The sequence below is a fragment of the Dermochelys coriacea genome, chromosome 8, assembly GCF_009764565.3.
Source record: "Dermochelys coriacea isolate rDerCor1 chromosome 8, rDerCor1.pri.v4, whole genome shotgun sequence".
Classification (NCBI taxonomy): Eukaryota; Metazoa; Chordata; order Testudines; family Dermochelyidae; genus Dermochelys; species Dermochelys coriacea.
Window position 1 is genome coordinate 89,078,986 of NC_050075.1, and position 26,742 is coordinate 89,105,727.

General features: G+C 41.2%; 1 protein-coding gene across 4 annotated transcripts in view; it reads right to left on the reverse strand.

The window, feature by feature from the left end:
* Positions 1-2,129: 2,129 nt before the first annotated feature.
* The window catches only part of IL23R (interleukin 23 receptor), a 37,277-nt gene continuing 12,664 nt past the window's right edge, over positions 2,130-26,742 (reverse strand). Inside the window, exons 5-15 of one of the 4 annotated variants that reach the window (XM_043490905.1) lie at positions 25,515-25,675; positions 24,674-24,819; positions 23,015-23,174; positions 16,457-16,539; positions 14,800-15,016; positions 13,679-13,876; positions 11,332-11,433; positions 7,007-7,081; positions 5,649-5,745; positions 3,532-3,622; positions 2,130-2,815 (exon numbers count right to left, since the gene is read on the reverse strand). In XM_043490905.1, the coding sequence (XP_043346840.1) occupies positions 2,174-2,815; positions 3,532-3,622; positions 5,649-5,745; positions 7,007-7,081; positions 11,332-11,433; positions 13,679-13,876; positions 14,800-15,016; positions 16,457-16,539; positions 23,015-23,174; positions 24,674-24,819; positions 25,515-25,675 (1,972 nt within the window). In that variant the 3' untranslated portion in view covers positions 2,130-2,173. The remainder of the gene's footprint in view (positions 2,816-3,531; positions 3,623-5,648; positions 5,746-7,006; positions 7,082-11,331; positions 11,434-13,678; positions 13,877-14,799; positions 15,017-16,456; positions 16,540-23,014; positions 23,175-24,673; positions 24,820-25,514; positions 25,676-26,742) is intronic. The other 3 variants (XM_043490907.1, XM_043490906.1, XM_043490908.1) reach the window with 3 other exon arrangements.

The following is a 26,742-nucleotide window of genomic DNA, read 5'->3' on the forward strand; positions in this document are numbered from 1 at the left end:
ACTGGCACCAGTCCCTGAGATCTCCCTGACACAGTTCAGGAAAGCAGCAAGCCGGTTCCTGGTATCAAAAAGGCATAGGCACTAGAAGTAGGAGTGCAGGGGGTGCTGCAGCACCCCCAGGTTTTACATGGGGTCCTGGCTGCCTAACCCACACCCTCCCCTAGCAGTGGCTACAGCCTTGGCTCCCTTACTCCTGTCTGGGTCTCCCCTTCCCAGAGACATAGCCTGGCCCCAGGTCTGGGGGGAGGGATGCAGACAGAGGCAAGGGAGCTGGCTTTCAGCACCCCCACTATTAAATTATTTTCCAGCACCACTGCAAAAAGGTTGAGAAACACTGCTAGAGGATTAGTAGGGTTGATGTAGGTCATGCAATGTCTACACTCACTCTGCATCAACTTCAGTGTATCACCCAGGACTCAAGGCTGTCCAGGGAGGTCTTATTACTGCATCACCAGAATGGGACACTTACATCAGTAGGAGACAAATTTGAGTGTAGACACATGCATGAATTGGTTGATGCAAGATGCCTGTCATCGACCTAACTGTAGTGTAGACCAGGCCTCAGGTGTTTTAAAACAACCCCATAGGTGGAGCTAGACATATCACAAGTAACATGCTGTTTGTAGCAGGATGGTTTATGATATGAGTAGGTGGATGGCTAAAAACCTTAATATAACAATGATAAGCCAGCAGTGTATTTAAATATTGGATGATGTCTGTAGGTCCAGACCTGGTGCTTAAAGACTTTTATTTTAATTACAGGTATTAAAATATTGTTCTTATTTTATTATTTGCACTGCAGTAGCACCTAGGAGCCCTAGTCATGGTGCAGAACCCCATTGTGGTAGGTGCTATAGAAACGCAGAACCAAATGAAGGCCCCTGTGCCAAAGAGCTGACAGTGAAAGTAACGAAGGAAAGCAAACTTTAGGAAAGCAAACGTTTCCAAGTCTGTTTTTGAATGGGCTGCTGAAAGTTTGATATAAAAACTTGACACTTTCTATTAATTACAAAATTATTTGAAGTTCTGTGGAATTTACTCTTTTAAACAATGTACTTAAACTCCCTTTACTATCATATTTAAGTCTCTAAAACACATGCCAATTTGTATGTTTTTTGAAAAGTTTTGACTCACCATGTAAAATAAAAATATTAAACACAATGATACAACCCTTTCTCATTTAAAGTAAGTTTCAGAATGCCTAGGGAACACTATGTGATACCTCTAAAAGCACAGGCTGAATTTTCCATGATAGCAGACCAGGTCATCCCCATAGGCACATATCAGAAAAGGGAGGCCTGGCTTTTCATTATCTTGATTTCAACAAAACTGTATTCCCTGCAACATACCTAATGCACGTTCTCATTGCCATGTTGCAGGTCACTTGGAACACTGATGCTGGCCTATAAGAAAATAATTGATGAGGAAGTAAGAAGTTGGGGGGGGCATGGAGGGGAAGTGATGGTGGTAAATCAGTAACATTAAGTTCCCATTAATTTAGTCTGAAGAAGTTGTTTTATGACTAGTCTAGAAAGATGTTTTAAGTCAACTGGGCAGGGCAAGGTGTGCTGAAGGCTAGTTCTTCTATTCTTATTACAGGATGGAAGTGACAATTAAATCTTGATTTTCATTTGTATGGAAAAGATTTTGTATTTTCAGACTCCAGGCCTGTATTATACAATATATAAAAATCATCTTAAATGTAGTGCCTTTACATTCCTAATAATCCCAAGATATTTTACAAACTTCAGCTAATACATATAGGGATAATTTTATCCTTCACTAAAATGCAACTAGCTCTGGAGTGAAATGTATCTATTGTAACTATTTAACAGGAAAATGATTTAGGATTTAGGATAGGAGAAGAATTCTGTATCTAGTTAAAACTGCACGGATATTGAAGCAGGCAGTCTATAATCTCTTACATTTGAATGAATCTAAGGCACCTGATTGATACACTTACTCTTCTGAAAAGCCAAGGAAATTTAATGACTACAAATGATTAGTGATTTAAGGACCCAAAGTGTTTTATCTCATCCAAAAGTCTTTTGATTCAATTTAAGAAAATGAACTTCAGATTTTGAATTAGGTTTTTAGTTCTGATGCTTGAAAATTCAGAGAGATAGATGTATTATGGCCATAAAATAGTTTTATTTCTTTATTACAATTATTTCTATTGAAATAGCTTACCAACAGTTTGTGGAAAATAGGACTTTATACCTATGGATTCTTCAGTCACCACTCCTAAGCAAGAGACCAACTCATCTGGAACTAATGACTGCTCTTGAACATTTTCAGTGGATGGTGGACTCTTCCACTGGTTTTCCAAAAGTGTATTAGGTTCTTCATCTGTTGTACAGAAAGTGTTGCTCTGTCCACTTCTGTTGTTGTTTAAAATGAGGTTAATCTTCTCAAGTAAAAATGTATTGCTCCCAGTTCCTTCAGCATTCCACAAGGAAGTAATAGGACTTGTATAATCTTTTAAGAAAACATGTGTATCTTGGCTTGAGAGATATGTGTTTGGATCCAGTGCTTGGGCCTGTGTTTCGTAAGTATTACTAAATACGTTTCCCAGTCGGCTTCTGTTGGAAACCTGGGGCTTATAGCCATTGTTCTGCTCAGTGTCTGGAGTGCTGACAAGCAGTGAGTTTTGAGAGATGTCCATATGCTCAGTGGCCATTTTTCTGTTTCCCTTTTTGGTGTCTGTGGTCTTGCACTCCTCCTGCAGTGATGTCTCTAGTACTTCCGTAACGATTGGGTCACAATTATTCAAGAACAAGTGGGTGGAATTGCTACTCATTAAATCACATTTTTCCTGGAAAAAAAAATTAACAAATAGATAATATTTTGTAAATGGTAGAAATGTCACTGCTGTTTCCTAAGAGAGAGACAGGAGCGCAGATTCAAAATCCTACTCAATTCACCTATCCTTACTGTTCTCCCTTTCAGTCTCTTTCTTAGTATGTGTTACCATCATTTAACCACCTTCTGCAAAGGGAACTAGAGGGGAGGAGGAAAGGGAACAGGTGAGTGTGCCTGAATATTTTTCAACACACTTCAAGGCCAATCCTGATTGTAGCGCTATTATTTAATATTTAGGTTGCAGTAGAGTCTCAGATCTCAACCAGGTTGGACCCCATGCTGCTAGGCACTGTACACACACACAGGGATGATAGCTCCTACCCCAAAAAGCTTGCAGTCTGATTTCCAGAGCCACTCCAGAATGTCACTGTGCTTGCTGTGGAATCACGGTGAGCCATGACTCATAACCGCAGCATAACCTGTTCCAGATAGATTCATAGATTCCAAAGCCAGAAGGGATCATTGTTATAAACTAATCTGACCTCCTATTAATGCAGGCCACAGGACTTCCCTGAATTAATTCCTGTTTGAACCAGAGCATATCTATCAGAGAGAGAAGATTTCTCTCACTTTGGTCTGCATTTATTTGTCATGACTTTTTGCATGTGGAGTTAAATTTGAGCTGTATAGAAAAATGAAAACAACTGGGATGTTGTTTTGAGTAGTTACCTGGAGTGACTTTACCACACTGCTGTTTTCCACATTAGGAAAATCTTCAGTCAGCCATTTTGGTGCCAATGATGCAAGTGCTGTGCTAACTCTGACATAAAATAAAATAGATAAAAAGTTAGTGTATTGTATTAGTCACTTAGCAGGGTAAAATTGCCTCTGGACAAAGTGGCAATATGAGACCTACGCACAACTTATGTCTCACTTTGTGGCATATAGGCCTTGCATTTGCCCTCTGCCCAATGGTGACATTTACCCTGGGAGTATTAAAGGCTCATTTACTTACAGTAATGTGATATAAATAATGGTGGGCTGTGAATTCTCAGAATTTTTTTGAAAACTGAATCCCATTTTCATCGTAAAAAGAATGTTGAAACCTCCTGGCAAATTTCAATTTAAGTGCCCAGTTGAGTACCCCTTTCTCAGACTGAGTTCCCATAGAAGTCAGAGAAAGGTAAGCGCTGAACAGGGCTCTTTGGGAACATGAAAGTAGCTTGGTAGATGCATACAAGTGAGTCAGGGCTTGATCCTGAAAGCCCTACATACGTAGAATTCCTAGGGAAACCATGGAGCGCTCCATTTGCAGATTACTTGTGGGACTGGGCCCAGAGAATATAGCTTGAATCCCACACATTTCCTATCCCTGAATCAGTTTGATGCTAACAGACTGACTGAGCCTGAGGGATGGGGTGGGTTGAGTCTGGCTTCACCCCTGGGAAGGGGACAGGCTCTGGAAATTGCCTAATGTTTACTCTGGTCTTATGCTAGGTGGCTGCTATTAAGGAGGCAGTATCCTCTCAGATTCAGCCTTTGCAGCAGTGCAGCCTCCAAGGCCTATGGTGCATCCACAAATCAGAAACCATGGAAGCCATTTCAGCCCTTGTGCAAAATGTATGGGTTTAAATTTACAGTGTTGCCAGCTTTCAAACTGGAAAAAACAAGAGGAAGAGGATGCATATGTTTCCTGATCTGTTGAGATTGGCTCAGGCACATGGTCAGAAAAACGGTGGTATTGAACCTTGACTCTCTTACAATCAAAGCTGCTCTGTAACCTGCACAAATGAAAATTACTTAAAAGAAACTTTAATTGAGCCAAACTTCCATTGATTTCACTGTGTGGTATAGTGTTCCTGAGGGAGTAGGAAGTCTCTGGTTTCAATTAAATGCTTTTATTTAACAGGTGCATCAACAACAGAATAGATGAAACCTGATTCTGTGTCTGGTTCAGAGAACCCCTAAACACCATCTGTCCACATATTTCTCGTAAGCCTACTTTGTGTTAGTGCCATCCTTTGGATCTTGCAGGTTAACTCCATATGCAGGTTAATCTACATTAGGAAAATCTTCAATCAGCCATTTTGTGTTATGCCACAGGAGTCTGCTTGCCCAAGAACCACAGCATTTCACTCAAGTTTCCTGTACAGGTGTGTTTGATGCAGCAGTGGATGGATTCCTAGATATCAATATCTTAGTGAAGCACAAAATTCAAATGTTGATGTCATTCACAAATAACATGCATGTTGTTCTGTGAAGTCTCTGGTTCAGAGGGAAGGAGCAGGGGATACAGTATCAAATGTATTGTATCACTGGTGAAATGGATGTCAGGAAGTCTTTGTAAAATATTTTAACTGTTCTGACTGATTTTTCTTTCTGTTGCCCCTCTCCCATGATCTCTTCCCGTTTCTAAATATCCTAATGTGGGATTTTGATAGGCAAGCTCTATTTAAGCAGTAATTTCCATTTATGCCTCAGCAATAAAGTTTTAAAAGATCAAATATAGGCCAACATGAGACCAAACTTAATTAGGGTTTGGAATAAGTTTTTTTTTCTTATTCTTTTTTCTCGTATGTCTATTTTATGAAATACCCCTTGTTCTCTAAATATGGGCTTTATAGAGAAATGGTCAGATTATTTTGTGTTGTGATTATCTACCTTATTGTGTGTGGGGGGGAAAAATCTAGGACATCTTTTGGCAACGTATAATTATGAATGGGGACGATTGCCCTGGATAACAGGGGGCTGTACAAAACTGGATCAATTTCTATAATTCTAGGGTTTTCTGAGAGAGAGGTATATTCTGGAGACTAAGGGGGGAAAAACTGAAAAGAAAGCAGTACCTTTTTCTAAGTGATTTTTTAAATATCAAAGTTAAGAAAACAATTGATAGTATGATCGCACCAGTGCCTATTCCCCAAAAAACTTCTCCATCATTATCTGAAAAAGGAGGGAAAAAAAGAGAATTAATCAAATAGTTTATATCTTAGGGAAGATTTTTTTTCTAGGCCCCAAACCTGAAAACATGTACACACGTGTGTGAGTTGTCCCATTGAGTTCAATGGGATTATTAACACGCATAAAGTTATTAATGTGCATTAGGGTTTGCAGGATTGGGGCATTAGCTTGTAAACTCTGCTGAGAGGACAAACCTTTTTCCAAAAATGAAGCTTAGAAAAGCTGAAGAAATCTTTCTTACTTAAGAAATGTTGTTGGGCCCATTGCTCAGCTGACATATCAGCATAGCTCCACTAAAGTCAATGGAGCGATGCTGTTTTATACCAGTTGAAAATCTGGGGTGAGATATACAAAATAGACTATTGAGTGCTTGATTCAGCCCATTTGTTTAAAAATGACAAAGCAAGGGAGATGAATGTGCACTGTTGTCCTAATTGTACATTCCCTGTGCACCCCATGCTCTCACTGTCTTCAGTGAGTGCAGGACGAGAAGCTAGAGGAGCAGCACACTTTACACTGCAGACTTCTGTACATTTGCTACTGTGATCTGGCTGTGAGAATCTAGCTGTGGAACGGAGTTTCCAGGCAAGCACTTCTGAGAAATATGGCCATTGTGTTTAACCATTACCTACACATAAGAACAAATGTGTACACTCCTTTTAAATTGATTTTTTATTTGGTTTTGGCTGCCTGACTCTGAACCAGCAACACAAAAGTACCTTTATTGGTTACAACAAACCAGAAAAGTAACTGAGGTTAGTGTTACATGAGAAATAAACAAGACTTTGGCTCAAATTGTGGAGTCAAAATAGTTCAGCCAACATGCCTATGTGTATGATCAGGAAATGCTATCTTATTTTTTGTCTCAGTTTCTCATATCTTAGCTGTTGTCACATACATTTAATTTTAAATGTCTTAACAAAACAAAAAGACCTAAAGCATAATTGTTGCAATAGCACAGTATATACAACCTCGTAACATTATGCCCTAGACTAACCAACATGTGTTGTTTGCTTTATAGGGTTGTAGCATTCTTGTACTGGTGAAAGGGTGTATTTTTTACTGGGCCATGTCTCCAGTAATAAACCAAGTGTTACTAACTTTTCACTTCTCTGCTATCGCATCAAGAAACTGCCATCCCCTCTCACAGTCTCTGAGATACTATTGGTAGCACAGCTAAAACCACCCACTTCTGGTCAAGTAGAAACTCTTGCTTACCCAGTCTGAAATACTATCTTCTTACCATAGGAAATCTCCCCTGTAGCTGTGGCGACGATTACAGGTTCAGTATAAATGCTTGTGTTTGGAAGCCTTTTCACTGAAATAATTCAATGAGGGAGAGAAAACAGTGTTGTGGTGACAACCTTACAGAATGTGCTTCCTTTAAAAATTGGATCTAAAGTGCCTAAATCTGTTCAAAATGGCATTTAGGCACCCAAGATGCTTAGGTGCTTTTTGAACATTTTACCCATGTCCTTACTGAGGGAAAAGAATAGAGCTGTTTCACTCAAGCCCCAAGGCAGCTGTTGGTACCTATTTGCCTTGGTGCCCAAGCAATTCAGTTTGGATTTTTGTAGACCTGTCGGGAATTTAGACATAAGTGCAGAATGCCCGTACTTACCCTCTTCAGCTCCCCCACTCTGAACTGGGTGGCTGCTTGAGATTTCTCTTACTAATGCTGACTGCCAGTAAATCAGTTGCCAAACGTCCTTGTCTAATGAGCCTCTTTGTATAATTTTTAAATGGTAAAAGAGAGAAATCCCTACGCCACTGTGCTGTGAGAGGATCCCATCAGAGATATTTCATTAGCTTAGTGTGGATTTTGATGGCCAAGACCACAGACCAGTATGACAAATTGTAACACGCAACTTACCTTTATTTAAAAAAAAATCTTATTTACAGCCATGGAGTCCCATATCTATATCTATCTATCTATTTTAGGCCTCCATAATCTGGACTCCCAGGAGATGGAGACCACCCCCTCAATCATTTTTCCCTGCAGTCTAAATGTCTGAAAAGAAGAACGCTGCAGCCTTGCCTGAATTTCTTTTGAATTCTTTTTGATATCATTCATTTTGACTGGCTGGATGCAGAGTGATGGCCAGTGACTGTGAGTAGCTTCCACGGAAGGAAGCACATTTTTACTGAACAAAGTCACTAGCTGGTTTCTTGTTTTATTGTTGCAATTCCCTTGGCATCTCCATTTCCCTCAGCCAATAGGAGGTGTCTTTGATTCCACAGAAAATCTCTTCCTTTAATTTTTGAAGTTCCATTCTATGCTTCTCACTTTGTTTTTAAAGTTACATTCAAACTCTGTGCCCCTAGACCTGGCAATTCAGGCCAGCAAGTCCAACACTGATACGTTATTTTGAAGGACTTTTTAAAGCTAACAAAGAAGAGTTTACATATACAATTTATCCCTTTAAAAAAAATACTGTAAAGGTTCAAAACTCTCCATCTTATAATATCTTACAACAGGACAATATTATTGCACTAAATCTTAAAATAAAACATTGTTGTAAGAAGTAGAGTTGAATGACACTGAAATTTGAGCCATTGCTGTAGAGTAATGCAATATTTTTTTTTTATAAAGGAAAAATATATTGTAGGTTTACACATAAATATGTACTGGATTTTGAGAACTGCTAATCCTGCTAATGATAAACATCATTACAAGATATATTGAATTCTGAACATATGTTTGATTCTCAGGATATAAAATACCATTATAATACTGACTGAATACAAATGAGTCATCACTGTGGACAATTACAGTCCATGCACCGTATAATTTACTCTGTTCCTTGGTTCCTCTATTGTAGACGTGCCTAGAACAACACAGTTAGTAATAATAATGACCGTAGTGTGAAATGATCGTAGTGTGAAATCACTTTTGCCATGTCATTGAGCACCACTTAAAAGAATTGTGGTTATCTTAGATCTGTGCTCTATTTGGGTTAAGGACATGACTTTCACCTAATGTAATTTGTAGGCCTATGTGAAAAGCCCATTATATGAAGTTCAATTTTGTCAGGATGACTTGCTATTGTATGATGATTTTCCCAATATATTATTTGTTAACACTGAAGAACTATGGGGAGGAGGGAAGTTGAGGGTGTGGAACGAGAAATGTATTGATCTATACATTAAAATATATTTAGCCAATATTAGTGGGTTGAGACAGAATTACTATATTCTACATGGAATGCTGCCATCATGTGGCTCAGGTGGAAAATGCAAATTATAACAATATACCTGTACCATGGATGTTACTTAGAACTAGTTGAATCCGTTATTGCAAATAGTTTATCTGGTCACTTTTTGGCCCTTTGTTCTGTTCATGACCCAGTCCTGATTTCTAAGAATATATTTGGTTTTTGCAAGCATTCATCAAAGAGTTTATGCAAACTGATTTCCACAAAGTATTTCTTTCAACTATGTCTTTGACTACTTGTGATTCATAGTGTGTGTGGTTGGTCACCAAAGGCATATGGCATTGTTTTTGTTCCCTGATTGGATGACTAAATACTCTTAAACTGGGGAATAATGAATGAATTATAAGAATAGCAAATAATGAGGTCTGAAATGAAGGAGCACTACAAGAGATCCTGAGGCTCTGGTTGTAGAGACTTGGCTAAACCCATAGTGGAGAGCCTTGCAACAGTCAGGAGGTCTGAGACTTTATCTTTGATTTCAGTTATTTGACGTTTATTCCTTTACCTGTTGGGAAACAGGGAACTGGTAAGGAAGCAATCCAGGAGTCAGCAATATGGCACTTTCAGGCACAGAACTTAGCTGCCTACCTATCTATATAATATACATCATGTACCCCAGTCATTTATAGCACATATTTGATTTCACATAGGTAGCTTAAAATCACAATATAAATATTGATATGCTCTAGCTCAACCAGAAGATATGGTCTTGATGCAGGAATTATCAGGTGATATTCTATGGCCTGTGTAATGCAGGAGGTCATACTAGATACTTTAATGGTCCTTTTTGGCCTTAAATCCTATGAATATATTACTGATATATTCGGTAGTACCGATAACATTCTATACTTAGATCCTGTAGTGTCTTCAGCAGTGCAGCAAACATCACCCTAAGCTATGTCTTGTTGAGAGTTCAAGATTTAGTGTCTTGCTTATACTGATTCTCCCCTCCCACCCAGGAGTAGATGGAATATCTGCAACCTTGTTAGTTTCTATGAGAACACTGTCTGCTGATCTAGTAACTAGATCACCACATTGGAGACAATCAATTTGTCTTTGAGGAAGGACAACACTGAAGACTGTGATCAAATAACTTTGAGTATTTACTTGAGGTCATGCCTCCTTGGTGGAAAACATTGGCAGGACTGCCCCCGAGAAAAATCCTGGCCAGAAACATAGCCAGTTTGTCTTAGGGGCAATGTATGTAGAGCTTCAGGTAGCTCCTCTGGAAATATATTCAGAGCAGCATGAAAAATTATTTTGTGGCTTTATGGAAAAAAACACACATGTTGTCCTTGTCTCCGCTTATGGGTACAGTTGCTTTTCTTTCCTGAAGAAAACAGCCAGTAGAATTCTGATGGTCTCCGAAAGTGTGTGTCTATTGATCCAGAACAAAAGATCAGGTTTGGGCTTTGTGTACATTATAGATTTCATGAGTCGAGGCCAGGAGAAAACAGGACCCTTTCCCTTTGATTTGGGTGTGAAAGTATGTGGAGTAGTTGTAGGAGAGGGAAATACTTGTGTTCTCCCATATTGTTCTGAAGATCCCTGACTGGCTGTTGGATTGTCCCAGTGTGTCACTTCAGCTGGTGGTCTGGTCAAGGATCAGTTGCACAGAACATCTCAATTAATGTTATGCATCTGGTTCCCAAGCAGAACAGAGGTCAAAATAATGCTAGAGGCCACTCAATTATCCTACAAGGGAGGCAAGGGCATTCAGAATACTGGAAGTCATACAAAGCTTTCTCTTATTTTTCTATATTTAGACCACGTAGGGCCTGGCCTGGGACCTACACAGCTGCTTCTTGAAGGGAGGTTAGGAAGGGTCACAGCTTTGTCATTTTCTCCCTATAAAAATGATGGTGTTTCCCCACATTGCATGGGCTTTAATTGTCAAATGTGCCCCCAAAAGAAGCAAATTTTGTCCTCTTCCATTACAAAAAGTGAAAATTCTCCCCATGAACAAATCTGCAGATTCTAATGAAAATTCACAAACACATCAGTATTTGCACCATTTTGAAAAGTGAAAATTGATTTCCATGAGCTGCAAACTAGATTATACCCACACAAAGGCAAAGTACAACTGTATTGACAAGGTCCCTGTTAGTGGTGTTCTGGTGTCCAAAGAAAACCTCCTTCTTTCAAACTCCTTCTAAAGTTCTGCTTTTCTCTATAGTTCAAGGAAGGTGGGAGAAAACTGATAGGTTTAGCCATAGTTTATAAAATCATGTAACTCTACAAAATTGCCAAATCATGGAAAGATCTGGTGGAAGACTGTTTTCCATAAAAAACAAACACTGAAATGTTACTTCCATCCCAGCATGCAGTGACTTTACCACAAGAGCACACTTACCTAAATCCACCAGATAGAGCTGGCCAAGACATGGCTTGCTTATTCCATCATGATACACTGCATATACTGAAAGGTTCATGTGAATTCCTGATGTGATGTTGCCTGAAATGAATGTTAGTGTTTTATTTAAAATTTCTGTGCAAATTAAAGTTAAAACTGCAGAAAATTCTAATGGGATATTTAAAGAAAAGGTGAAAAGAGGCCTGGCCTGAATATATGGGAGCAGGAAGGAACTAGGAATGCTTGAATTCTATTCCCATCACTCAGACTGACTATTCAGTTTGGGTCAAGTCACTTAACTAGAACTGGTCACATTTTTTTGGGGGGGGGGTGGAAAACTTCATTTTTTTACAGTGAAAAATCAACTACTGAATGATACACTCTGGGCTCTCCTTTTGGAGAGGGGAAGCAGTGCACCATGCGTGCCTTTGGCACCTTGCATCATGGGAAGATGTCGTCTGGCTGGGAAGCCTAGCCCATAGAGGACAATGGAGAGGTGAGGCAAGTGAACAACACTTCCCAGGAGGCATTGCCTGTAGCAGCAAACCTAAATATTTTGTGAGTTTGGCTGAAATATTTCCATTTTTGGGGCTTTTAAAATTAATGTATTTATATATTAATTTTTGACAAAAAATTCAAATTTTCTTGGAAACCGCTCTCTGCTTCCCCATCTCTAAGGGAAGAGCACTCATCAACATTGCAGTGAAGATTAATTAGTTAATATCTGTAAAGTGCTTTGAAGATGAAAAGTCTTATGGATATTTGACACCACACTGACTGGTGGTTTTAAAAAATGCCTAGAAAGAGAAGCATATTATTATCAACTTTAGAAGGAAATTATAGTTTAATACAGATTGAATATAGATAGCTAACTTATGTATGACAGATCTGTTCTGATACATAAAATTGGAGACGATTGTGTTGTGAGAGAATTTGGGTATCAAACTTTTCACCAGTAATAAAAACTATAGATCCAAACTTCCTGAATCTGCATTGCTGCAGATTTAGCAAAATTAATGCATTTGTGCATATGTGCCATAGCAAATTTTATAATCTCTGTGGTGACATATGGTTTAACAGATGGAAGAATTAATTAATTGTGTGTCAATTACAGTGAGGCTCTGTTTTCCCCACTGTAAAGACCCTATTAGTTAACAGTTTATGGAAGGGATTTTAGTTTCATATTCATTTACATGTAATGTAATATGGCATCCAATGAGAAGATGACTACAAAGGATGGTGTTCATTTTTTAAATTTATACAGCTGTATTTATTATGATGAAAGCAGCTACAGTTTTCACTTGAATTTGGTTTCTCACATTTTCCTCATAATACAGAATCTTTCCTCATAGTACAGAATCTTTTTTCCAACTAATATGGTTAACTGGAGTCTCATACTAGGCTATATTGCTACACTGCTCAGGATACAGATCCCATTATATGCAATTCACCAAGACTATGCCGACTATGCCGACTGTCAACGATCACATGGAAATGTGGGGACCAGGAACACTTTGCTGGCAGGATCTGTATTCAACACAACGGAGAGACAAGTTGAGTGAGGTAATATCATTTTTATTGGAACAACAGAAGTTGATGATGGTAAAAGAGACACGCTTTTGAGCTACATAGGGCTCTGCTTCTGAAGCTTGTCTCTTTCACCAATAGAAGTTGGTCCAATAAAAGACATTACTTCACCCACCTTGTCTCTCTCTCTCTCTCTCTCTCTCTTTCATATCTTGGGATCAAGATGGCTACAACAACACTGCATTCAGCATAATGGGACACATGCCACAATCCTTATTTTGCAGGATGCTTGACCTCCGTGGGAATTTTGCTTGAGTAAAGCCTGCAGGTTTTGTCCCCTACAATTGTTCAGTAACCATAACCACAGAAGACAGTTGTTGCCTCACATATTACTGCTTCCTCTCCTGTCCTTTCACTTTTTATAGACACATTTCCATACGTACCACTCTTCCTTGCCCACGTATGATTTCTTTCCTTCCCACAATCTAGCCAAGTTTCATGTCTTACTGCTTCTTTGTCTTCTCCCCCTTTGTGACTTGGTCCGTCCTTTCACAGAGCATCCTACATTTAGAACAGCCTCCCAATTAATTTCCCCAACCTCTTTCACTCCACGTAACTCTTCCTCCTGCCTATCTGCTACAAACATATACCTGCTCTCCTTTGTCATATTTGTACTGTTAAAAGTACCAGAGATCTGGGGCTCAATTTAAATTCACACTTCCTTTGTTTTCTTTTGTTGTATTTTGAGCTACAAGGCCTTGCGTACATCTATAGCACTATAGAGAAAATAGATAGCAAAAAGATTGTTAAAATATCTTACCCTCTATATATGTAAATGTATCCTGGCTGGGGATTTTCTTCCATAAAAAATCGTGTTGCTGATTATGCTGAGCTGCAGAAATCCATTCAACTATGAACCACAGAACTGATCTTCCAATGTTTTTAGGCAGTTCCCATTTGACAGAGATTCCTCTGTTGTCATCATGGCTAATCTGCATGTTGATGGGGGATAGGAAATCTGCAAACAAGGTAGGAGGAGTGAAATGACTAAGGTGGGCCGGATCCTTCCAGTCATAGGAACGCCCGTTAAATGGCCCATTCTGCACAGGGAAACTGCCTATGCTCTGAAATAGTTTAAGAACTGATCTTGAAATGAGAGAGAGATTTTACACATACATGGAGCATTTTATATATTAAAGGCCCATTGTCGAGTTTATCGCACCTTTTCTCTCTGAAAATCTGAATCTGTTGCTTTTTACAAGAAATACCTCTGATTCTTCTAACAGAGAGACTCAAGAACAATCTGATTTTTCCACTTTATTTACTTTTTATTTAATCATTTTTCACTATATAACCCCTTTCACTGGCAGTGTCTGTGGGACTTTCCCCCATTGCTGAGTGCAAGAAACATTTTAGAAAACAGGAAAATGTGGTTGTGGAAAACCACAGTCATTGGCCTGGGGAATCTGAGGAAGGTGTAGACCCTGAAACTACTTCTAATTCCCTGTTGTTGTTGTTTGTTTTAAATGATGAGATGTAAAGGTGAAACTGCCTTTATGGGAAATGAAAGGGGTTATTTTCACTAAGGTCCTGTGTACATAGGGAAAATGCCCATGTTCTGAAACTGCTTTCAAGACCTAATTAAGTAGCACAGTTGTGCCAGCTGGAGCCAGCCAATGTAGCCCAAAACTTATTTTTAAACCTATTGTTGAACATTGTCAGAGAGGAACATTTGAAATATATGGCTGCTTATTGTCTCCAGGTCACACAGTCTGGCGTCTTCTGGAGAGCACTCAGTTCATTTATAAAAAGAAGTGGGTGGGAGCAGAATTTCCAGGGGGTTTTCTCCAATTTAAAGCAATAAACAGAAGATTTTTTTCCTCCAGTTCTGACAAAATCAGATATCAGTTAAAGCTAATGATGATGTGTGCATAATCTTACCGTTAAAATTACTGTGCTCTTGGGTCACTGTTATACCGGCTGGCATGGAACTTCCCTTTGAATTATATGCAGTCACATGGATGGTACGCATTGCTGGGGAAACCAGAACTTTGCATTTGGTGTCTGATGTGTTACATAAGTTAATCATTTCTCCCTGACTTTCATGGAACACAGTGTAACCCAGAATTCTTCCTCTGGCATCTTTTGGAGCGAGAGGCTGAAAACAATGGAAAATAAATGCCCTTATAGAACATTTGCAGTTATTTGCTGCCACTGGGAATTACATTCCTCAGTTCACCATCCCCACGCATAGTGCTCCACATGATATTGTAACTATGTGCCAAGAGTATTGTTAATTGACAGAGGATCTCAAAGGACTGGAGTGAGACTCATCAGCTTAGCATGCAGAATACTCCGGAACAATTTCCTCTAAAGGAATAGACACAAACAAATTTTGCCTTAAGTTTCTACAGACATGTCATCGTCTTTGTCCTCTTTCTTCCCTTGAACAAACTGGCTGGTTACTACTTATACAAGGAAACCATCACTTTTCCTTGCATCTTTGAGCTCCCATATAACCAGAATGTGGAACACTTGCCGATGAGCCCTAATTTTGCTCGGCACTAGAGCCACAAAACTAAAATCTCTTCCTTCCCCTTCTCCCTGAGCCCATAACTCTGCAGGGGAGACTCCCTCGCCCCCCCCCCCCACTTATGTGGTATCAGGATCCAAGGGTGTATCTCCTCCCCCCACCAGGTGGGCTTGGGAGAAAGATGGAAAGACCAGCCAGCCAGAGGGGCAGAAACAGCCAAAGCTGTTTGTCCTTTTTGGAGAACTTTCTACAGTTTTGACAGGACTTTCTCTGCTCTTTGGTGACTGGCTGCTTACTCCAGCCATCCCCCTCTCCCTCCTTCATAGGGTATGTCTACACTGCAATTAGACATCCACAGCTCAGCTGGCCCATGCCGGCTGGCGTGGGCTTGGGCTGCAGGGCTATTTCATTGCAGCATCGGCTTCAGGGCTCAGGGTGGGGCCCGGGCTCTAGGACCCTTGGGTCTACACTGCAATGAAACAGCCCCGCAGCCCGAGCTAACTGGCAGTGTAGACGTACCAATGGTCTCTCTTCATCCCAGCTTCACTCCTCTTACCTTCTTCTCCCTCTCCCTGTCCACCAGTGTCCCCTCTCCCTTCTATTTAGCTGACATCCTAACCCTCCTTCCCCAGAAAAGTAGTGGCACTAACATGCTGTTTGCTGCCATCACACTGTTGCTGACGTATTCTGCCCCTACCCCACCCTGTGTCTCTTTTTTGTCTATTTAGATTGTAAGGTCTGCAGGACAGGGGCTGTTTTTTTTTGTTCTGCGTCCGTACAGCACCTAGGGAAACAGGGTCCTGGCCCACAACTGGGGCTCCTAGATGCTACAGTAATACAGATAATAATAAATGGTATTTTAGAATCCCATAGATGTATTGGAGCATGAGCTTTCGTGGGTGAATACCTAGAAGTGGGTATTCACCCACAGAAGCTCATGCTCCAATATGTCTGTAGTCTATAAGGTGCCACAGGACTCTTTGCCACTTTTACAGATCCAGATTAACATGGCTACCCCTCTGGTGCTTAGAATCCCATGTGGCTTGAAAAAGAAAATGGCATTACCTTTATCAAGACCGTCACTTCTCGGCTACCGTTCATGTATACTGGACCCATAACCCTCCACACATCCAGGATTTTAGAAGGTGCTGCATCCAAAGGAAGCACAGTAACTGAATCAGTGATTTTTGGTATTAACATTTAAATGAACAAGGTAATGGCCATGATTTGATATGTGACTTAGTTCAGTTTTCAAAATCAAATGAAATGGCATCAGCAAGTATTTTCAAAGCACCCCCTTGGGGACATTCTGAGACACAGGCTCTGGCAGATACGTTTCTATAATCTGTCTAATAATAATTAAGAACTGAGCTGCCTTTAGTTTAGCTCCTTCAGACAGCAGGGAAAGAGTTGATGATACCTGGTCTCAGGGACCTGCTGGTACACAGCATGTCTCTCACTGCCTTTCGGGCACCGTGTGAGCCCTATTTGTAACTGTGACCTGCTGTGGTCCACTCCCTTGTTTGTGTGGCTTTTTGTACCATCTACCTGACTCCCCCACCCTGTCTGTATGAGTTGGAAATTGTCCTCTTCTATTGGTAGATAGTTCCCATGAGAATCCCAGGGTTTTCCTCTGAACTCATATTTAGTGCCTACACCCAAAAATCAGTGCATCTGATTTAGCTGACTTTTCAATTGAAGTTTTGTGGTTTGGTTTTATTGTTTGGTACTTATTGATGCTTTATGATGGGCCCCCTACCAATAGAGGATTCATAGAGTTTAAGGCCAGAGGGACCATATTTCACCCATTTACCATTGCATTGAGATAACTTGCCCAATAACTTGTGTTTGGCTAACTCCTATCTTTCAGAAAGGCATCCAGTCTTGATCTGAAGACACCAATAGATGGGGAATTCCCTTGATAGTTTTTTCTAGTGATTAATTACCGTCACTGTTAAAAATCTGTGCCTAATTTCTAATTTGAATTTGTCTGACTTCAATTTCCCACCATTTGTTCTTGTTTGGCCTTTCTCCCCTAAATTGAAGTATTTTCTCCTTTTTAAAGTATGTTGTCATCACAAAGTACTTGTACACTGTAATCAAGTCACTTCTCACTCTTTTGGTAAGCTAAACAGTTTGAGATTTCCAGACCTTGCATCATTTCTGTGGCTCTCTTCTATATCCTCTCCAATTTTTCAACATCCAGGTTAAAATGTGGACACCAGAACTGTACACAATATTCCAGTACCAGACACACCAATGCCATATACAGAGGTAAAATTGCCTCTTTACTCTTACTCATACTTGGAGATCCAGGGATCACATTAGCCCTTTTTGCCATGTTATCACACTGGGAGCTCATGTTCAGCTGTTTTGTACCCTAAATCCTTCTCAGAGTCACTGCTTTCTAGGATACAGCCCCCCCATTCGGTAGGTGTGGCCTACATTCCTTGTTTCTAGATGTGTATTGTAACTTTGCATTTGACTACCTTAAAATGCATTTTCTTTGAATGGGCCCATGATGGGGTGTCTACCCCACACAGGACTGGAAGGCGTTCAGATGGCCAGGAGGCCAATTAACTCCACAGACTGCACCTGGAGGAGGAGCCAGGGAGCAGGGGATTAACTGGGAACAGATGCAGGGCAGGAATAGGTGGGACTTCCATAAAGCCAAGGTGCATACAGCAGAAGGGGGAACCGGACGGAAGGAGTCTCCAGTCGCTCCCTGGGAGAAGGGAGGTGTATCTGGGGCTAGAGACAAGTAGCTTAGTTACTCCTTGGGAAGAGGGCTCTGGCGTTGCAAGCCCAGAGCAGGGGGAGAGCCAGAGAGGGAGTCAAGGCTCAGGGGAAAGAGCAGTGAGGTATGGAGTAGGTCAAACCTTGGCTGCTGATAAGAAGGCCCCTGAGCCAGGACCTGGAGTAGAGGGCGGACCTGGGTCACCCTACCAGCCACTGACAAAGTGGGATCAGTGGGGCAGTGAGGAGGAAGAGAGCCTGAGCCAATTTGCCAAGAGGGACTTTGATACTCGGAAAGGTGGGAACGTGTATGGTTATCCAGCTAGAGGGCCAGGTCACAAAGAGGAGGCTAATATCAGAGGGATAGCCACGTTAGTTTGTATCCACAAAAACAATGAGGAGTCCAGTGGCACCTTAAAGACTAACAGATTTATTTGGGCATAAGCTTTCGTGGGTAAAAAAACACTTCTTCAGATGCATGGAGTGAAACTTACAGATACAGGCATAGATATACTGGCATATGAAGAAGCGGGAGTTACCTTACAAGTGGAGAACCAGTGATAAGAAGGCCAATTCAGTCAGGGTGGATGTGATTCGCTCCCAATAACTGATGTAGAGGTGTCAATACCAAGAGAGGAAAAATTGCTTTTGTAGTGATCCAGCCACTCAATCCCTATTCAAGCCCAAATTAATGGTGTTAAGTTTGCAAATGAATTGTAGCTCTGCAGTTTCTCTTTGAAGTCTGTTTTTGAAGTTTTTGTTGTTGAAGGATGGCTACTTTTAAATCTGTTATTGAATGTCCAGGGAGATTGAAGTATTCTCCCATTGGCTTTTGTATGTTACCATTCCTGATGTCTGATTTGAATCCATTTATTATTTTACGTAGAGACTGTCTGGTTTGGTCAATGTACATAGCAGAGGGGTATTGCTGGCACATGATGACATATATCACATTAGTAGATGTGCAGGTGAATGAGCCCTTGATGGTGTGGTTGGGTTCTATGATGGTGTCACTCGAGTAGATATGGGGACAGAGTAGGCAATGGGGTTTGTTGCAGGGACTGGTTCCTGGGTTAGTATTTCTGTGGTGTGGTGTGTAGTTGCTGGTGAGTATTTGCTTCAGGTTGGGGGGCTGTCTGTAAGCAAGGACTGGCCTGCCTCGCCAGGTCTGTGAGAGTGAGGGATCATTTTCCAGGATAGTTTGTAGATTGTTGTGATGTGCTGGAGAGGTTTTAGCTGGGGGCTGCACGTGATGACCAGTGATCTTCTGTTATTTTCCTTTTGGGCCTGTCCTGTAGTAGGTGACTTCTGGATACCTGTCTCGCTCTATCAATCTCTTTCCTCACTTCCCCAGGTGGGAATTGTAGTTTTAAGAATGCTTGATAAAGATCTTGTAGGTGTTTGTCTCTGACTGAGGGACTGGAGCAAATCTGGCTATCTGGACTCTCTTCAGACCCTACACTACCAGCACTCCTAGAAGTCTTCAAGACACCACTGACTTCCTAAGGAAACTACAATGCCTTGGTGATCTTCCTGAAAACACCATTCTGGCCACTATGGATGTAGAAGCTGTTTACACCAATATTCCACACAAGGATGGACTATAAGCCATCAGGAATAGTATCCCTGATGAGGCCACAGCACACCTGGTGGCTGAGCTTTGTAACTTTGTCCTCACCTACAACCATTTCAGATTTGGGGACAACTTATACCTTCAAGTCAGTGGCACTGCTATGGGTACCCGCATGGCCCCACAGTATGCCAAGATTTTTATGGCTGACTTAGAACAATGCTTCCTCAGCTCTCGTCCCCTAGTGACCTTCCTCTACTTGCACTACATTGATGACATTTTCATCATATGGACCCACGGAAAGGAGGCCCTTGAAGAATTCCAGCTGGCCACCCCACCATCAACCTCAGCCTGGACCAGCCAACACAAGAGATCCACTTCCTGGACACTACAGTGCAAATAAGTGATGGTCACATAAACACCACCCCATTCCTGAAACCTATGACCACTATTCTTACCTACATGCCTCCAGCTTCCATCCAGGACACATCACATGATCCATTGTCTACAGCCAAGCCCTAAGATACAACTGCATTTGCTCCAAGAATATCACAGGATACCTGATGTGGCCAAAGTGGAGATGGGTGGAGCTCAGGAGAAAGCAGAGGCTGCTGGAACATTAGAACCTTCTCTCTCAAAGTGGAGATGGGATATTTTGAGAGGTGTCTGGTGGTTATAAGAAAGCCATTTCCCATTGAGAAGGGTCCCTATGTGAAAGGGAGTTGAATGAAATTAATACAAAGCCCCCCTCCCCCCGCCCCAAGGAAGGGGAATGTATGTAAATGCAAATGTAACCAACTAACCCTGTGACTGCGTTATTAAAACAGAATATTGAATGCCTCGATCAACAGGGGTAGAGGTGGAGCAGGCATCATACCAGTGTGTGGGGCTGGAATCAGGACAGTTCCAGGAAGAGTTGAGACATCTGCTTCTATAACAGCTGGTGATACATCACCTCTAGATGGAAGCAGAAATCATCCAGCAAGCTTTCTGGCTACTGACAATGCCAGACCCAGAATTAGCCAGCAGAGGGCACCAGCAAAACACTGCTGTGAGACCACTTCTTGCCTAGGATGTGCTGTTAACTCCATTTGCCCATCAATTTGTGGGGTGTTTGCTTATGCTAACATGTGGGAAGTTACTGCGGTGTGTTTGCAGGATTGGGGGGGTTAACTTATAATTCTGTTCAGAATCAAATGGCACTCTGCATGACAGCAGAGCACACAGAATGACTGAATAATCCAACTCGGCATAAGAATAGGATCAAATTAATTATGCTGTTGATATACCAGGAAATAGCCTCTGTTGTACTTTCAAAGATGAGGCACACTGCAAACAGGTAAGTAGCATAGTGCCTTTATGACAAGTGTGTGAGTTCTACCATGGTTCATCTATCCTCCCTGGATGGAAGTACTCATGGTATCTTTGAAAAACTATATCCAGTAATGAGATGCTAATCAGGGGCCTGATCCAAAGCCTAATGAAGTAAATGGAAAGGTTCCCTTTGATGGCAGTGGCTTTGGCTCAAGCTTTGGATGGTGCTGCTGTATCATTCCTGCATGTGCCATGGCTGGGAGGTAGTGATCTAAGGAAAGGTGTCGCAGTGCATTGGCCAGGGCTGATACCAGCTGCATTAGAGCAGAGGCAGAATGGGTACAGCAATTATTTTACTAGCTCAGTTTAAAACACAGGACAGTAACTAGCACTGATACTCTGTGCTCATATCAATGCCTTTCATGTGAAGATCTTTATATACATTAAGGCTCATAATGACCCTATGAGGTAGATGAGTATCGAACCCATCTAGCAGGTATGTACACTGAGGTGCAGAGAGGTTTAAATGATTGCCTAAGTCATTGTCAAAGCCAAGAACACAATTGTGATATCCTGACTCCAAATCTCCTACTTTAACCATAAGATATGCTGTCTCCTTTGACTGATGTTGTTTGTAGTGTTGTCGAAGCCATGTTGGCCCCAGGATATTAGAGACAAGGTGGATCAGGTAATATCTTGTATTGGACCAACTTCTGTTGGAGAAAGAGGCAAGTTTTTGAGTTACAAATGACCTGAAGAAGAGCGCTGGGTAACTCAAAAGCTTGTCTCTTTCACCAACAGAAGTTGGCCCAATACAAGATATTACCTCATCCACCTTGTGTCTCTATTGACTGAGTCATTTAAAAAATGGCACTAACTATTCTAATGACATCTACCCTGATTGGGCTTTAACCTTTTCTGACATTTAATCAAACATTACAAAAAGTCAATCTCCTCTTTGCAGATACACTTGTATTTGTATTTTTGCATGTGTGTTTGAATCCCAGGTGCAAAGCTGGGTACTTTCATCTCTAGCTACCTAACTGCAGCTGTCAAAAGGGAGGTCACACCTCAGCCCTTCTTAAAAAATGTACCTTTTATGCTTTCAAGTAGGAAATGATGTGTCACATGCCATCATAAATATCTTTACAGTGGGCCTTTATTCTCCTGTAGCCTGCCAACCAGGAGGAATGGGAAGTGTTTGTAGCAAGAGAGATTGTCACACAGGGCTTGGCTTAAGAGACTATATTTTACATTTAGTCTGATTAGAAAAAATCAAATGCTACATTCCTCTTTTACATGGTAAGGGACAAATCCTGGTCTCTTTGTTGGATTAAGGTGGAAGAAGATGTAAGGAGCATTCTTTATCACCACCATAGCACAGAGACAGGATTTCTCATCAGTGATTAAGAGTACTAAGAAGTGGGCCCAGCTAACATTCCCATTCCTTACACCCTGGCCCAAAGGGACTCTGATGAGCCAACAGGGGTCAGGCATGGCTAGACTTCCAGCTGGCATGCGCTGACCAGGGAATCTGAACATAAGAACGGCCATACTGGGTCAGATCAAAGGTCCATCTAATCCAGTATCCTGTCTTCCGACAGTGGCCAATGCCAGGTCCCTCAGAGGGAATGAACAGAACAGGTAATCATCAATTGATCCACCCCCATATCACCCATTCCTAGCTTCTGGCAAACAGAGGCTGGGAATACCATCCCTGCCCATCTTGGCTAATAGTCATTGATGGACCTATCCTCCATGAATGTATCTAGTTCTTTTTTGAACCCTGTTATAGTATATATAATCTGCTGCTCCAGTAAGGTACACCTGACAGTCCACTGATCCCTCATGTTCCAATAGCAGGGTAACTGGAAGCCTGCACCATTCCACTCCCTTTGACAATTGCCCCAAACAAGGGGGTGATCTCATTAAAAAATGAGAAAAAGTAATGCATGACAGCAAGAGATGGAGAAATCCCCTCGTAAGCCTGGGTATGAACTCACCTGCTTCTGGGGTTTTGTAAATAAAGGGCGCACTCCATCCACTCCAATAGCTTTTGGCAAGAATTAATCGGCATCTCACTTGAAACTCATACTCTGTGTTCGCCTCCAGGCTGTAGTCTGGGTGTGGCCCTCTTGTCACATTTATGTCCCATTCTTTCATCTAAAATTGACAAACAATATAACTTTCCAAGCTGTACTAACTAGCCTCATGAAATTAGACATTCTTTCAACAACATGTACTGGCACCTATTAATGATGTTCTAACAATCCCTGCCCAAGTGGCCTAGCCCTGAGGGAGTAGGCACCAGCCTCCCCAGAGCGCCTAGGAGTGCAGGATCAGTGTTGGCACTGCACTGTGCCTTAGCCTAGAGCTGTGCTCATGGCCAGCTCCTCATACCAATGTGGAGGGGGGCGTGGCCATGGCCCTCTGTCCTTATCCATTCTGGCTGGGTTTGCACCTTTGGGGGTGTCAGGAGGAAGCAGTGCTCCCCCAAATGGAGGGATTGGGATTGTGCCCTGTCCCTCTGGCAGGGTGTGAGGGGTGGATAAAATTCTCCACATACACCGTGGCCCTTTTGCACGGTCCATCAGGGGCCGGGCACAATTGAGTCCTAACAAGCTGATGTTAAATTGACCTACAAAAGCAATCTCATCTCTTAGGGATCTTCTACATGGGACATGTAGATGGTGTGATGATGATGGTGTGAATTTAATGATGGTGTGAATTTAATCTGCAATAGTTATTCTGGTATAATTCCCCTGGCAGACACTCTTATTCTGGTATGAGTGGCTTTTCTAGCTCAGTTGGTCACTTTGGAAGTGATTTAAATTAAACTGTAACACTGGGAAATATCTTGAATATTGCGTTAATTTTCCTTTGCTTAGTATAGGGTTTATCTAAAGAATTCTGCAAGTACAGAGGTAAATTATTTTGAGTTACAAGGCAATGCAAATCTGCACGTGGCAGTGAGTAGGTGTTACTGAATAGTTCAGCTGGAGCCTCTCCCTTCCAAATCACCTGTTCAAATCCAGCCTAAATTACAAATGCCCTAATGTAGTTAGTAATCTCATGGCTGTTTGAGAGTCTATGTGAAGTGACGAGGTGGTCTCAGTCCAGGTATGAGTGGACATGTCCACTGCACAAAACTAACATCACTAATTGACTCCTGGTAGGAGTTTCAGTGGAAAAGCTTAGAGTAACCCTCAGAGGAGGTGTCTCTAGGTTAGGTTTGATGCACACAAACGGGATAGTGCAAAGAAGCATTCACCATCCTGCCACTGCTGTACCTGTCTGAATAAGCAGAAGACTTCAGTCTCCAGGATTAGTAGCCTTGCACCTTTTACAAGTATTTAGTTAATTTTAAAATTGTTTTAAAAACAACCCCTCAAATACCCTTGTTGTTATGGTGCTATTATGTCCGTAAGGAGGATATGCAATCGCTTGCAAACCCTTGTTTCATAGACATTCTCCTCTCCATATTTGAATACAGCAAATGACTGCATGGAAAAATGCCAGAGAATTGGTATCAATAATCTAGTCCAGCAATCTTTCACGCAGGGCCCAATCCTGCTCCCACTGAACATAGTGGGAGTTTTGCCATTGATGTCAATGGGAATAGCAGCAGGCTCATGTTATGTAGTTGAAAAAAGTTGCCTCACATGCCAAGTTTGGTCTGCCAGTGCTTTGTGTCTCTCTTCACAATATACGTTCTCCATGGATGTTTGCTTTTTCCAGTGGAGTATGGTTTTCGGTGCTGAGCTGTCTGTAGTTTCAACATTGGTGACAACAGGTGTAGCTGGTATCACTAGAAGAGAGACAAAAGAATGGTGAATCTATTCTGAGCCCATGAAGAAAACGGTGCCAGTCTATCACTGTTAGGCTCTGCTATAATGATTTTTTAATATACTTTACTACAGAGGACATCTGTTCTCTCCTGAGAGAAATATATCTTGATTTTTCAGTTTAACCTGCTAAAAAGCCCTGTCAGAGAAAAATCGCTGGACAATTTCACAGTCAGTTAAAAATAACTTTCCATTAATCAGTTTTATACTTTCATTAGTGTACACTGGGAATTTAAAGTTGGAACTAACAGACAGGCAGTATGAGACTTGCTGTAATTGAAATGTACTACCAATTCACAGGCTTTGTGAGCCTCAACGTCAAAGTACTTTACTCAAATCCAGCACATCACAAAAAACTAAGGAGAGAGCATACTGACCAGTGAAAGAATATTGATGAAAAATACTACAGACCAACTTGAGAAGAACAAATAAGAGAGGGCCATAAGACAGTGTATCGAAATTTACATCAGCAGCTGGTTCCCTAATGTTAAACAGCACTCTGTGTACAACAATGTGTAATTTATCACTGATGCGCTCAGAAATCTTCAGTACTGCACATCCATCTAGATGTAGATTTTATCACTTTGTTTAGGGTTTATTTTAGTTCATACGTATTACAACCTGCTTTCAAAGCCATTACTGAGATACCACATGTTACCTAAATCCTCAAGGTTAACTTGCAGATGCTCCGAATGTGCTGTGCCCAGGTCATTTTTGGCTTGGACCCAAATAGAATACAGTTTGCCTCCTTGTAATTTGCTCAATGAAACGTTGTGTGCTGCATTCGAAGGAAATGCTTTCTCCTCCTCTGTCTGTAAACTAAAAAAGCAAAAAGCACCGGGGTAAATTCCAGGCCCCATTCAAGTCAATGGGAATTTTGTAATTGACTTCAATGAAGCAAGGAAAGAGACAGCACGAAAGCCAGTTTAAACCAATACAATTTAAAAACCACAATCCCCGAGAATGGGGATGGTAGGGCCACCACATTGTTACAACGGTTTTGTCAGTCTTATCTCCTGCTGCAAATGCAGCTCAGCAGCTCATTTAAGATTAGTGGTATGATAATAAATTGATCCTCCTGCACTGTGGCAGTCTCCTACATCCCCGAACAATCCCCAGTTGGTCACCCAGACCAAATAGGACGACTGTTGGGCTAGTGATGCCACCTCTTTCCTTAGCAATATATACCATTGCCAAATGGATACTGTTGTAGTAGCGTCTTTTCCTACTACTTCATTGCATCATAACCCTATTATTTCTCATTTTGCCATCCATGTCCAGAATTCTAAACAAAAGGAAAGATGGTGATTTCTCATTCACTGGATACTTTTTTGTGAATCTTTGTACTGACAGTGTTGTTTTTTCTTAATAAAATAGAATCTGGTGTACTCAGTTTTCATGGATCTACTTAGAAAGGACAACATTGACAGGTGAAAGCTAAGCAATGAGGAAGAATTCTGCAGTAAACACTACAGTATTTTAGCATGTATTTAAATTGTTGCTTTACTATCTCAAGACACTGTGATAGATTATAGCATCTCAAGACCTCTTCAAGGGCTGGTTAAACAACTTGATACTATCTCTGGACATTGGGTCCTTACTGACAAATAGAAACATATACATGCCATACATTTGAGGGTGGGAGGTTTACTCTATATTTCCTTCCTTTTTCACCCCACCCTTCTGTTTCTGATTTGCCTATTTCTCACTTTCCAATCCACAGTTTTTTTGATTAATCTGTGGGAAGTCAGTTTTCTCTCTGCTGTTAAGTTTCATGAGTATGTGTAAGCTATTGAAAGAGGATGGAACTTCAGAGCACTGGGTTCAATTCCTGGCTCTGCCACAAACTTCCTGTGTGACCTAAGGCAAGTTACTTAACCTCTCTG